A 13,148-nucleotide genomic window follows, 5' to 3' on the forward strand; every position below is an offset into this window, starting at 1 on the left:
TTTAAAAATCTGCATGTGATCAGTTAGCACTCATCATCTCAGCACAGAGAGCCAGTCCCCAGACCTCAGGGATTCTGCTTGTCACCAAGGGCACATGTGGGCTTCAGAGCTTGCCAACTGGGCAAGTCTTGTAGTCTCTCTAGGTCTTTATTTTCTTTGTCTGAAATATTGGAATATTGGGATAATACTAACTCCTTTACAGATTAGAATAAAATAAAATAATGGATATGAAAATTGCTTCACTGGAAAGCCTTATCTATTTAAGTAATAGATATAATTACTATTGTACGATGTATGTCTATTATATGCATTACAATATTACATATAAGTGCTCAATTTACTAAAGAACACCATAAATACTGTAACAAAACATAGAAATATATTTCATTGCAAGCACAACATCTTCACAAATTTTCCCAAAGTAGAATGGGAAAGTAAACAATTTATTGAGTCTCCATGACAGATTAGCTGTTCTAGCTAGTATACTATCTACTCCTCAAGGTAGATATCAAATCCTTGATTCAGAGATGAGGAAACTGAGGTTCCTAATAATATGGATATCCAGAGCAGAAGTGGGCTGAGTACCTGATTGCTGATGGGCTCTTTCTCCTCTACCATGTTCTCTAGTCGTTTGCCTACTTCCAGACCCCAAAGTTCCTAAAGCTGTTCATGTCATTTGGGGCTAGGATGTTTGCTACCTGTTTCTGGGTCCTTCACTCCTGAAAGAGGTTCAGGGTGGGTTCACAGGGAATTTCCATGGGCCCCTGCAAAGCCGAGCAGCATGGGGAGTCAACCATGTGATACACTGCCGGTCAGAGCCCCAGTCAGGGAGCTGGCCAGGCCTGCATTGAAAGTTGGGAGGCCACGATGCCCCTTTCCCAGCCCTGGAGAAAATGTAGTTCTCAGAAGTTCATTCTTTCTCTGTCGGTAAATAAACACCCGTCAGTCTCTGGGTCCCACCTGGGCCTTTCCAGTTCAGATCTCACCCAGGTGGTTTGCTGAGCTGCCTCTGGACCCTCCATGGGGGTCTGACAGGCTCCATGTTCTGTTTGCAGAAGTGGGTGGGTTAGTCACAAAGTAATCCACTCTACTAAGCCTCTCTGGGACTCTTCTGTTAACTTTAACAGCAGGAATTGGGGCGAAGGGTCCCCAGTGTGCCCACTATTGTGCATTTTCTTTTTTGTACCATTTTCCTGGTTTGCAGACAGACAGCTTTGAATCGGAGCTGCCCACATAGAGAACTAGAGCTAATGCCCATGGAAGGGCCCAGCTGAATATTCAGGGAGGATGTCAGTGTGAAGGAGAAGCGCTGGTTCAGCTGGCTCTGGTTCTGAAAGGAGCTCCTGTGTGGCTTTTCCCTAGGTTCTCAACAGGAGATGTGTCGAAGCTGCAGTGATGACAGGCCTGGCTCTGAACTGCCACATAAACAAGAAGTCCTCCTTTGACAGGAAGCACTACTTCTATGCAGACCTCCCAGTAAGTATGCTTTGTGATCCACCCCCTGGAAGTTCTCAGAGCTGGGCCAGCCCTGCCTTGCGGGGTTTGAAGCCAGGGAGAGAAGGCTACCCGCTCATGTTTTCAATCAGCGCTCTGTCCATCCCAGCGGGGAGCTCTGGCTGGCCCTGATGAAGGCAGGTGCCCCCCGATGTTTACTAGATTGGATGCAATTGTCCTGATTGCTGACTCCTTGCTTAGCCTCATGCTTCTGGTGGCTCATTCATAATTGAATGGGGACTAGGAGAAGCCAGTGTTGTCAGGCACAGCCCCACCGTGGTGTTTGGTGCTAATTGCCTGCAGGACAGAGGCTGACCCTGTGGCAGATACACTGGTCGGTGCCCACCACAGACCACAGATATTGCAAGAGCGGCTCTCTCTTAAGTTGAAGCTCCCAGTAAGATGGCTATTGGGGACATTTCTGTCATCTCACATGGAGCAAGTAAGTGAACAGTAGTAAGCAGAACCACGAACCAGAAAGCTGCAGGAACAACAGAAATTGGCTGAGCAATAAACTTGGTATTTACCTGCCTTTTCCTTAAAATTAGATTTTTATTTAAGTGCGTCCAGTGTGAGTGAAAGCCACTTTTTCCTAATTCAGAGTTGGAACAAAACTGAAACATGGAGAGGGTTTCCCAAAATAATGTGTCATTTGATCTGAGCCTCCAATAGTAAGTCTAGCTCTCCCCTAGACTGCGCAAAACAATAGAGATAAGGTTGCTTCACCTCTTCAGGTCATTCTCCTTGACCTGAAGGTTGGGGTGATTTGTTGTGTAGTGGGCAGAGACAGGAGGAGAAGTAAATAAAAAATAAAATAGGACCAGAACACTGCAGTTGTAGTCACCCGCCTCCCCTGGGCTGCCAACCTTCCAGCCTTCTAGCAAGCTCTGCTCTGGTTTGAATTTCTTCTTTGTGATTGCTGGGGATTGAACCCAGGGTTGTGCAGTATTAGGCAAGTTCCCTACTACTCAGCTATATCTCTAGTCCCCATTTCTTCATCTTTCAAAAATGACGGCCACTTTGGTTAAGGTGGGAGCCTGAGCAATATATGATGAAAACGAGAGGTTTTGGTTATCTATGGCCTTCTGTTCTTTCTGGCCCAGGTGGGTCATATAATCACAATTGCTGTTGCCAAATATTGTGTGGGACATATTTATACTAAAAAAGTATTCATTGTTTACCTGAAATTAAAATTGAACAGGGCATCCTATATTTTCTCCAGCTTACCTTCCCCAGAGTTTAGTTTTATAAATTGAGACTTCCTATCTTAGCATAGAAAATGAATTAGCCTCCTGCAGGGTTCTCAATGTGTGGTTCCTGAGCACCAGCATCAGTATCTCTTGGGACCTCGTTAGAAATATAACTTCTCAGGCCCCACCCTAGACCCACTGAGTCAGGAACCTTTGCGGTGTCACTAAGCACACTGTGCTTTGACAAGCCCCTGATATTTCTGATTCATTTAAAGTTTACAGACTGCTGACTGGCCTAGTGAAGAGGAGGTCAGACTCTGGAGCCAAACCACCAAGTTCACATGTTGACCTTGAGACTTCCTAGATCTGCATGTGGCTTTAGGCAAGGCCCTTAACCCTTCTGTGCCTTGTGCTACTTAGGGATGTCGTGGGATTAAACGAGTGGAACCTACTGAGAACTAAGCGAGGGCTGCAGATGATGTAGCTACGATTCTTTGCTCTGCCTCAGTTCTCCGCGTAGACCTGTGGTCTGTTTAGTGTGTGTTGATGCACGTGTGCATTTGAGAACAATTCTTCCTTTCCACTCAGAAGGAGGTGCCAGAGTCCTTGCACCATCCATCAGTATTTGAGTACTGTGTGCTTTCCATTCGCTGAGCGTGAGCGTCACAGCTCTTTCTGGCTCGAGAGAGGGAAGCTGGGTCAGGGAGGGCAGCTGGCATGATTGGTTAGCTGAAAGAGCAGAACCAAAGCAAGCTTAAACACACTGACCACCGCTGTTATCCCCTTGAGAGTAGAGAGCGAGAATGCACAGCCAGCATTCACTAATAGGGATGGCCTGACAGCGCCTGATTACTGAGATGCAGGGTTTAGGCTAATGAGCTAAATGAAAACAATAAATTCTTTTTAGGGGCCCCAACAATGAAATTATTGTTATTCCCCAAAACGGCTTTCCATAAGGAAAATGGGTCTGGTGGTGTTAATTGCATTGTTATGGTGTTCTTGTGAGGGGTTTGGGGAGGGGGAGGATAGGGAGTGATGGGAAAAGCCAGGCTAAATTATGGCAGCAGTGCATAAATGATTTTTTTTTCTTCTTTTTGTTGTTTTTCACTTTGTTTTCACATAAGCCTTTAGCTGTGTGACAGTAAAAGGAATAGTCACCTGGATCCCAGCTCTCGGCTCTGGCCTAGTGACTGTAACGCGTGTGTCTTTGAATGCAGGCGGGCTACCAAATTACCCAGCAGAGGCTCCCGATCGCTGCGAATGGCAGCCTGGCCTACAGCGTCTTTGTAGGGAAGAAGCGGGGTCAGTTGGTCTCCAAGAGGGTGCGGATCAAGCAGATCCAGCTGGAGCAGGACAGCGGCAAGAGCCTTCACGATGACCTGAGGGCCCAGACGCTCATTGATCTGAACAGGGCAGGTAGGCGCAGTGCTTCAGTCTTTCCTTCCAGCCTCTGGCTCCTTGGGTGTTAGACACCTTTCTTCACTTCTGGAGTTTTCCAAAACCAATTGAGAAAGCAGGCAGAGGGGCCTGGCTGATGGAAAGCAACGTGTTCGTGTTGGTGTTACGGCCCCCAAGCTGTGAGCACTTCTGGGCCACCCCGAAAGTCAGACAGACTTCCATACCCAGTCACGGACCCTGCAGCTGGATGTATGTCAAAAGAAATAAGCCAGAGTTAGAAGTCAGTATATGTGGGGGAAGGAGAGACAATTTCAAGCCAGAACCACCTCGAGAGCCCTTTGGGAATGTAGGCTTTCCCGGAGACTTCTGCCTGGTTTGTCTGCTGATGGACTGGCCAAACACAGGCAGGCTGACTCCGCCTCTCTCTGGTAGGAGTCGGCCTTCTGGAAGTGGTCCTGGAGCCCGACCTGTCCTGTGGAGAAGAGGCCGCAGCAGTCGTCAGGGAGCTGCAGCTGATACTGCAAGCCCTGGGGACCAGCCAGGCAAACATGGCAGGTAGGAACCATCTTGCTTTCTGCTTCCTGGGCCTCTTCTGAGTTTTGTTCTTTTCCATCAGTTATAATATAGTTTACATCCCATTTTCAGCCTTTGCCCACCGGCTCCCTACCCCCTTGGATTCTTTTCTGAGCCTCAAATAAAAATAAACACATACATAACAGCAGCGCAGTAATGCAAGCCAGTGAACATGAGCACAGGAGAAGGTGTCTTCTCCCAGCTTCTTACATCAAAACCATGAGGACTCATGAAATAATGTGTTTAAACAGTTTCATCTTTCCCAGAATAATTCCTGAGTTCTGTATAGATAGATAGTTGCTACTTTTGGACAGGGGGATCTGTTTCTTTTCCTTTTTTTGTAGAAGTTTCAACCCTGAAACATTAACTACCCTGATTTGATTATTACACTATATACATGTGTCAAATTAACACACTACTCCATAAATTTGTACAATTAAAATAATTATTAAAAAAACAATTTCCATCCATGTGCAACCAAAGCCAAATAATATTGGCTGTAAGCCCAGATTTTGACTACATAAAGCTTTACCCAGACTTAAGTTCAGTAGAAATAAAGTAGGAAACCCAAGCAACAAAATAAACACCTGTACCCTTGGGAAGGAAAGAAACTGTCCCTTTTAAATGTTTGAAAATTGGATATAAATCACAAGTTTGGGGCAAGCTCAGTGTCTTGGTGGCTCAACTCCCTTAGCCCTTGCTCCTTTGCCCTCCCTTAAATTACTGAAAGCTAATCTCTCCCATGGTTTCTTCCCAATTTTCTGTTCCCAGCCTCCAAGCACTCCCTGACCAAATACAGGATCTGAATGCACAGTTGTGGTCTTCTATGGCACACACCACCAGTGATAACGTTCCTCTCTCTGCTGGTCCATAGTACTGTTAACACCCTTATCATGTTTCATGATGTATTTGCATGTTACAGAAGGCCTTCGGAATTTGTAATGCTGCATTTGTCACATACAAGCAATAGAGAGTACCATCAAAGCTTTGGTACAAGTCAAGTCTGGAGACAGCACTTGCTTATTTGCTATCATCTTAAGCCAAAGACTAGAAACACAGAGCCCCATAAATTTGAATTACATAAAGGTTAGCTGTCTACACATTTCCTTTATAGAAATGAGACTGAGAGTTAAAAGAAGTTTCCATTTTCCATTTATCACTCATGCTACATTTTTACCCACAAAACATATATGAAATATGGGCAGGTTGGATGGTTATCCATTAATGCGCTAAGCATTGATTCTCTATTGCTTTAAGAAAGTTTTTATTATTCCATTCTTCTTCAAAACCACTGTGATTCTTGTGAACCCTGTGGAATAATAAACAGGCCACCTGTTAGCTGAGAAATAGTCCCATCTGGGTCCTTGCCAAGAGATAAACCATGACGGCAAGAACTCGTGAGTCAGTGACAGCTGAGCATGTTCATTAAATCTCATTTGTTGTGACACTTTTTGTTTCTTTTAAACACAAATCCAGCAGCTTTGCTTCCGGCACAGCAGCCGAGTGGCTTTGGTTGTTCTGAAGGCTGTGGGGAGTCGGGGACTGCCTGCAGTCTGCTGGAGTCCGGCTTCCTGGTAGATTGTGTCAGCCCTGACTCCTCGGCTCATCCTTCTGTCCCACTACCCTAGGACCCCTGTGTCAGCACTGGAGACTGCATCCTGGGTACCTAGGGCCACCCTAAAGAAGAGGTGGCAGTGAAGACCAGCGGACACGGTGCTTCGGGAATGAGGCCTCCGCTGTTCTGGGTTGTGATTGAGTTCCTGATAGTTTTATTAAAGAACATGGACCAGTTCAAGCCATTTCCAAGTCATTTCCTTCTCAGACAGCACGTGTGTAGAAGTAGACCTACTAAGTGTTTCAACAATAGTAGTATCTACCAGTTGGAATATTTAAAATATGCTCACCAGTTCACTGAGAATTTTTAAAAATCGTCATACCATCTCTTTACAACATTCCTGAGACATTCCTTACCTGTGGTACAGGTCAGCTACAGGGTTAGGTGGGGTTATTTGCCCAGGGTTCACAAGAAGCACCTGAGCTGGGATTTGAGCCCAGGTGACGACTCCAGAAGATCTTTATTTAAGCACCACAGCAGTGTCGAGACTGCCACAGAGACCCACTGGGGGAGTAACCAGAGGAGCAGATCACGAGTGCTAAGGGCTCTAAGGTCCCAGACCTGGGCTGCAGTCCTGTCCCACAGCTTTTCATGGTAGAAACCTGAGCAAATTTTCTGATTTCTCTGTGCCTCACTTTCCACATTTATAAAAGGTATCCCTAAGGAACGGTGTGTAGAAAGTGAATGGAAGAAACCAGAAAGGACAGGAAGCTGACAGAGGCATTGAGTGGAGTTGGAGCAGCTGCATGAGAGAAGTGACTTTACGGGGGAGATCTGGAGTTCCTTTTGGAAATGCTAAGTCTGAAATACCCCGGGGCTGTCTTAGTGGGTTTGTCGTGGAAGCCAGGTTATGGAGAGCGAATGTAGTAGTGTATATGAAATAGCACAGGGCCTGGGGAACAGACGGTGCTGGGTAAGTGCCCATGCTCTATTAACAAAAATAAATAGGATTGCTGTTAGGGAATCACCACATTTTTTGGTGAGGTATGCTTTGTGAGCTATGTTCAGTAGAATTTGGTCCCTTTCACATGGGGATGTACCTCAGTGGTAGAGCATTTGTCTACCATGGGCGAGGCCCTGGGTTCTATCCCTAGCACTGGGGGGAAATTATAGCATTTTATATGTGTGGGTGCATACTTTTTTTCTTAAATCTTGTTATTAAAGTATTGGGGAGTATTCAGCAACCAGAATGAGATAGCTTGACAGACCTTCCTACCAAAGCCTGGAATCCCTGCTGTTTGCAGAAACAGTTTTCTGTCGTGATGTTGTATTTCTGTTGTATGAATGTGTTTTAGAAAAAAATATGTAACTGCACTCTATCACTGTGCTCAGTGGTATAGTATTTTAGTTTTGCTGTTACAAATCTCTCAGCCTTTGGAAGACAGAAATTGAGCTTGGTAACATTCTCATGATGAGTGAATGAAGGCCCTCCCTCTGTGGGACAGAATGCATTGAAGTAAACCTGCCTGGTAAGGCTCTCATGCACTTGAGGCAATTTAACTTAATTTGTTTAAAAGGTATTTTGTCTTCTCTGGATAGAGAGTCTTTTGTTAATGTTTGATACTATATTTGAATCTAGGCTCGCGAACTCTCTTTCAACACCACAGGATACTAAATGATTCCTCTCAGACATTTATGTAGTATGGTCTTCTCTGGAAGAAACTAAAATTCAAGCTTTTATTCCTCTTCCAAATTAGAATTCTAAATTGTGAAAGATGGTTTCCTTTTTAAAAGCAAGTGAGTAATTCAGGGTTCCCTGAGTTCAAAAAAAAAAAGTTGTCTCCCAGGTATTGAGATTTGGTTGAGCGGAGCTGGGTATAGATGGAAGTTTGCCTTTGAGCTGAATGGGCCTTTCAGAAGAGTCCAACTGTTGATGAGTCCTGCTCAGACAGAATCTTAGAACCTGTCAGGAGCCTACGGTGAGATGGAGGCCAGCCTGCTTACTCATTGCTCAGGAAGATAACAGCGTGTTGGCATTCATTGTTCAACACTGAACAAGCATCATGTGCCAGCCCCATCTCTGGGTTCTGAGAAAGACCTTGTTCCTGCCACAAGAGCTTATATTCATGGGGACACCAGGACATTAACAGATAAAACACAGTAATTACAGTGATAAGTGCTTCAAGGAAATAAATGAGGTGGTGTGGTTCAGAATAACATTGGAAAGTGACAGTGTTGCTTTTTAGGTTCCCTCAGAGAAGGTGGCATTGAGTTAAGGCCTGAAGAATGACTCGAGGCACAGCCACATAGAGCTGGGAGATGAGCATTTTGGGGAAACAGCTGTGGCCAAGGGCCTGAGGTGTAAAAGAGCTCAGAATACGCTCTGGGGTGCCCAAGGTGACAGAGGGCACTGTAGGAAAAGCAGAAGGAGCAATGGCATTAGAGATGGCTATAAAGTTGGCAAGGGACCGATTACAGGTAATGGCGAGAAGTTTCGATTTCTGTCCAAGTGCAAGGGAAATCACTGAAAGGTTTCCAAGCAAGGAAGTAACATCGTGGTGGGATTAATGTTTTAGAAAACCACTGTGGCTGCTCTGTGGGAAGTGGATTCCAGAAGGAGAGAGTGAAACCCAGACCAGTTCACAGGTGCTGGTGGTAGTTCAGATGGAAGATGAGGTGGTTTGACGGTGCTGGTGGCTCTGATGGTAGAGAGGGGTGGGTTCAAGGTGATTTCTGGAGTGACTTTTCCGTTATAGGCCCATGTGGAAGATCTGCTAACCGAAGAAAGCAAGGGTACCTCGAGGGAGTTTAAGGATGAAGGTGGTGGTATTGTCTGAAGTCGAAAGCTGAGAACAAAAGTGTCCTTGTGAAGGGACAAATAGGGGTTGGCAATTGAAATGCCCGTGAGACTAGTGTAGCAGTCTGAGGAAAGGACTGGGCTGAAGAGAGAAATTTAGGTGACATTTGACTCCATGTACCCCTGCGGAGAAGTGTAGTTAGGAAGAGTTTAGAAAAGAAGGCACCAGCAAATGAAATTGAAATAGAATGTCCAGGGAGGCAGGAGGAAAAGCAAGAGGGTCAGGCCACAGGAGCTGAGGTCGGAAGAAATCTCGAGAAGGAAGGATTAGTTGCTCTGTCGTGTGCTGCTGAGTGTCCAGAAAGGTGAAGACAAAACCTGCCCTGTTCCCTGGATTTAGCAGCCAGAGAGTTGTTGGTGCCTCCGACAAGGGCATTTTCACAGAGGTGGGGACAAAAGTGGGTTGGGAGTAGGTGGGATGTGGGATAATGGAGACGACGCTCCTGACAAAACTTGTTGAAGAGGATTTGCTGAAAAGGAAACAGAAACAGGCTGGATGGCTGGTGGGGTGAGATGGGGGCTCGGGAAAACCCGGTTTGGGCTTCTGTTTGTTTTCTTAGTGAGAAAAGCTGTTACCCACGTCCACAGTGGAGGGCGCGCTGAGGAAGAGGACGGTGACTGACTGGGAGAGGGATAAGTGAGAGAGCCATCTCCTTGAGAGGGCACCAGGGACCTTAAAATTTGACCTGGTCCTAAGGGAGCTTCCATTTTGGTCTTAAAGATAAGGTTACTTCAAAATAGACTCTCAGTCCTGGGCTCAGCTTCGTGACATAGATTGTGTGTATTCTGAGGTTGGAGGCCCTGCCAGTAGAGGCTCACTTACCGATGAGGTCGGAGGATATTTCGAGAAGGAAAGCTGAGTTGTTCTCTCACATGCTGCTGAGGTGTCCAGTAAGGTGGAGTAGAGGGGGTAACACTACAGTGGCAACAGTTCAGAAGGATGAACCGAGGCGGGAGAGGGGGACAGGAGCAGGGGTACTGAGTGTGTGCCGCTGATGTAGACAGGAGGTAGTGCACAGAGGCTCCCCTGGCTGCAAGGGAGCTTTCCCATGGAACGAAAGGTGGGCAGATGTGGGTTGTGTCCACCTGCAGATCAAGTGAGGGCTCCTGAGTACCGAGAGGAGACGAGATGATCCAATGGGAGCTGCCATTGTGTTTCAGTTAGTCACCGAGTGATGAAAGCCACAGTGTCGCAGGATGAAGTTGTGGTCACATGTGGGCGACTGGACAGGGGGCACTGCTGTGTGAAAGAGTCAGGATGTGATCCCATAACCTCCGGTAAGGTTCCAAGACCTCGGGCAAGGTGGCAGCAGTGGAAATGGAGAGGAAGTGACAAATCCAGGGACTGTATGGAGGCAGGACCTGGTAGGATCTGATTGGCAGTTTGGATGTAAGGGGCAAAGAAGATGGAAGAGGAAGGGGACTTCAAGGTACGACCCTAGCAGGATTTGAGACTCAGAAGAGCACAACTTGTTCAAAAGGGGATTTAAAATAAGGAAGGGGCTGTGGGATTTTTATAAAAACATTGAGAGGTCAGTGCTAGAGATATGGTTAGAGTAGTTCCTGAGCAGAAGAGCATCTTTTCAGGCACTTGGAGCCAGAAAGTGGGTGAGCTCTTCCTGTTCTGTGAGGGTGGGAGAGAAGGGGCAGCAGCGGGCAGCTGGGGCTCTCACCCTTGGTGCAGGATTAAGCCATTCCAAAGATCACCTTTTCTTGGCATGGAATTTATTTTCAATTTTTTATTATTTTTCTATACTTTTATGTGGAATCTTTGGAAGTGAATTTATTCAGGCCATTGAAGCACTCAAATTTGCAGATTACATTTTAATTTAAAAATCTGTATAGGAACTGGGCATCATGGCACACACCTGCAATCCCAGCTTTTTAGGAGGTGGAGGCAGGAGGGTCATGAGTTCAAGGCCCGCCTGGGCAACACAGAAAATCCCATCTTAAAAATCCACCTAGGAAACGAAAATCCAGCATTTTGTCTTCTTCCTTTCTGAGTGTTGTAAGTGAAATTGGAGAACAGAGTATTTGAGCTTTACTTTGTAAGGTACTTGACGTAATTATTTCATATCTTCATCTGTTTGTCTTAGACTTTTGTCCCCTTTTCCTCCTCAGAAGCCTTTAGTCTTCTCCACAACCACCTGCTTCTTTAGGGGAGGGCCTTTAAGGGGCAGAGTAGGTCCTCCAGGGTGGGGTCAGCCCCTTGGTCCCACCACGGACATCCCCCCCAGTGACTTCATCACAGCTCTGCTTTCCCCTGCAGCAAATCCTTAAAGCAATCAGGAAGGCTTTGGAGCCATGTTTGTGGGAAGAAGAGATTATTACAGTACCTGGAGGGAGGAGGAGGGAGAAAGCCCGGGTTTCAGCTCTTGCCCTTGAGCTGTAAATTCTCAAGGACTGTCTTATAAATCTCCTGGAATCGCTGTAAGAAATCCACACTGCATTGGAGTGCAGTGTAGTGTTTTCACATAATGATTTTAGAGGCTTTTTTCCCAACCCCAGTTCTGACACTTGGAAAAAAAAAACAACTTCAGAATAAAACTGCAGAGTAAATCTCCATTTTAATAGTGTTCTTATTTAGCATAGAAAATGTTAGAGACTCCCAGCTGGTGTATTCAGAACTTCTGAGTGTGCATTAGTACACATCTATATACACATGCACTTGAACCCCTGAGGGGTCCACCCCTCAGATGCCTCAGTACTGATTCTGCCTGCTGTTAAGTGAACAGAAGAACCAGCCATTTTCTTCAGGACCAGCTGTGTCCTCTGCAACGTGAGGTTGCTGTGACTAGGCAGCACGTGGATATAGACGTAGTTTACCTCAACATCCACCAGGCTTCAGAAGACAGCACTGCCTCGCAGAATTTCTCCAGAGTTGTCTTTTCTCTCTCCTTCCAGAGGGCCAGTTGAGAGTGGATGCCAATATATCTGTGCATCACCCTGGGGAACCCCTGGGCATCCGAACCGAAGTGAAGAATCTCAACAGCATCAGGTTCTTGGCCAAAGCCATAGGTGAATATCAGCTGTTGTTCCTGTTGTTTTGCTTTGTGTTGGTCCTCTCTTGCTGCACAACAAACCTCTTCAAACTTAGTGACTCACTCAGTAACCCCTTTGATTTTCAGTTCTGTGCACTGGTTGGTTCTTCCACTTCTCCTCTGCTTGCTCCCATAGCTGTGCAAAACCAATAGGTCAGCTGAAACAGGGGATCTGAGATGGCCTCACTCACATATGGGGGCTTTGGTGCTGAGTGTCCACCAGGCTTCTCTATCCATATAGCTTTCCATCCTTCACTTGCCTGGCCCAGGCTTTCTCATTTACCATTGGAACATTCCAGAAAAATGGAGGCAGAAGCTTCAAAGCAATATGAGTCCTAAGCTCTAGAACTCTCACAGTATCACTTCCAATATATTCAGAGCAGATTGAATTCAAAGCAGACTCAAGTGGAGAGAAATAGACTCACCTCCCAAAGAGAGGATTCACAGGCTCTTGTTGCCATATTTTACCGTGTACCATAGTATTTATAAAGTCAAGTTCATTTTAGATTGGCCATGGCTTGAACTTTATGAAGTCATATGTGGTCATTTTAGATTGGCTATGGCATGACATAATGGCTCAGTGTATTTTTCTGCTCTTTACTATTTTCAACTAATAGATTCTCTGTGCCTGTACAATCAAGATTGGTCTTACTAGAGCACACTGTGGGCATTTCATTAAGGAAAAATATCTAATAATTATTGAAATAGCTTTTCAGGATAGACATCTGTGCACTCCCATAGAAATTGATGACTGAGTCTCAGGGGAGGACATCTTGGAGACAAAAAATATTTTTTTAAAGCCTAACACAACAAGGAGGGAAAGGAATTCAAAGTGCATCCCTCAAATGTGCACAAGGAACAAGACAACAAAACACATTGCCAGAATGTTGCTGCCCCAAAATGTTTAGTAGAATCCTGAGTCGTGTCAAGCAAAACATCAGAAACAATACAGAAAAGGTGATTCCAGTTTTGTATAAAACCTTCCATCCCGAACTCAGATGGTCACCCAGACTCCTTAAAGACACTCACGCATCTACAGA

At 45.7% G+C, this 13,148-nt stretch overlaps 1 protein-coding gene across 1 annotated transcript in view; it reads left to right on the forward strand.

Moving 5' to 3' along the window:
- The window catches only part of Gatb (glutamyl-tRNA amidotransferase subunit B), a 79,845-nt gene that overhangs the window by 30,104 nt on the left and 36,593 nt on the right, over positions 1-13,148 (forward strand). Inside the window, exons 3-6 of the mRNA XM_076865276.2 lie at positions 1,363-1,476; positions 3,902-4,100; positions 4,515-4,637; positions 11,972-12,085. Of these exons, the coding sequence (XP_076721391.2) occupies positions 1,363-1,476; positions 3,902-4,100; positions 4,515-4,637; positions 11,972-12,085 (550 nt within the window). The remainder of the gene's footprint in view (positions 1-1,362; positions 1,477-3,901; positions 4,101-4,514; positions 4,638-11,971; positions 12,086-13,148) is intronic.

Source organism: Callospermophilus lateralis, chromosome 8 (assembly GCF_048772815.1).
Source record: "Callospermophilus lateralis isolate mCalLat2 chromosome 8, mCalLat2.hap1, whole genome shotgun sequence".
Classification (NCBI taxonomy): domain Eukaryota; kingdom Metazoa; phylum Chordata; class Mammalia; order Rodentia; family Sciuridae; genus Callospermophilus; species Callospermophilus lateralis.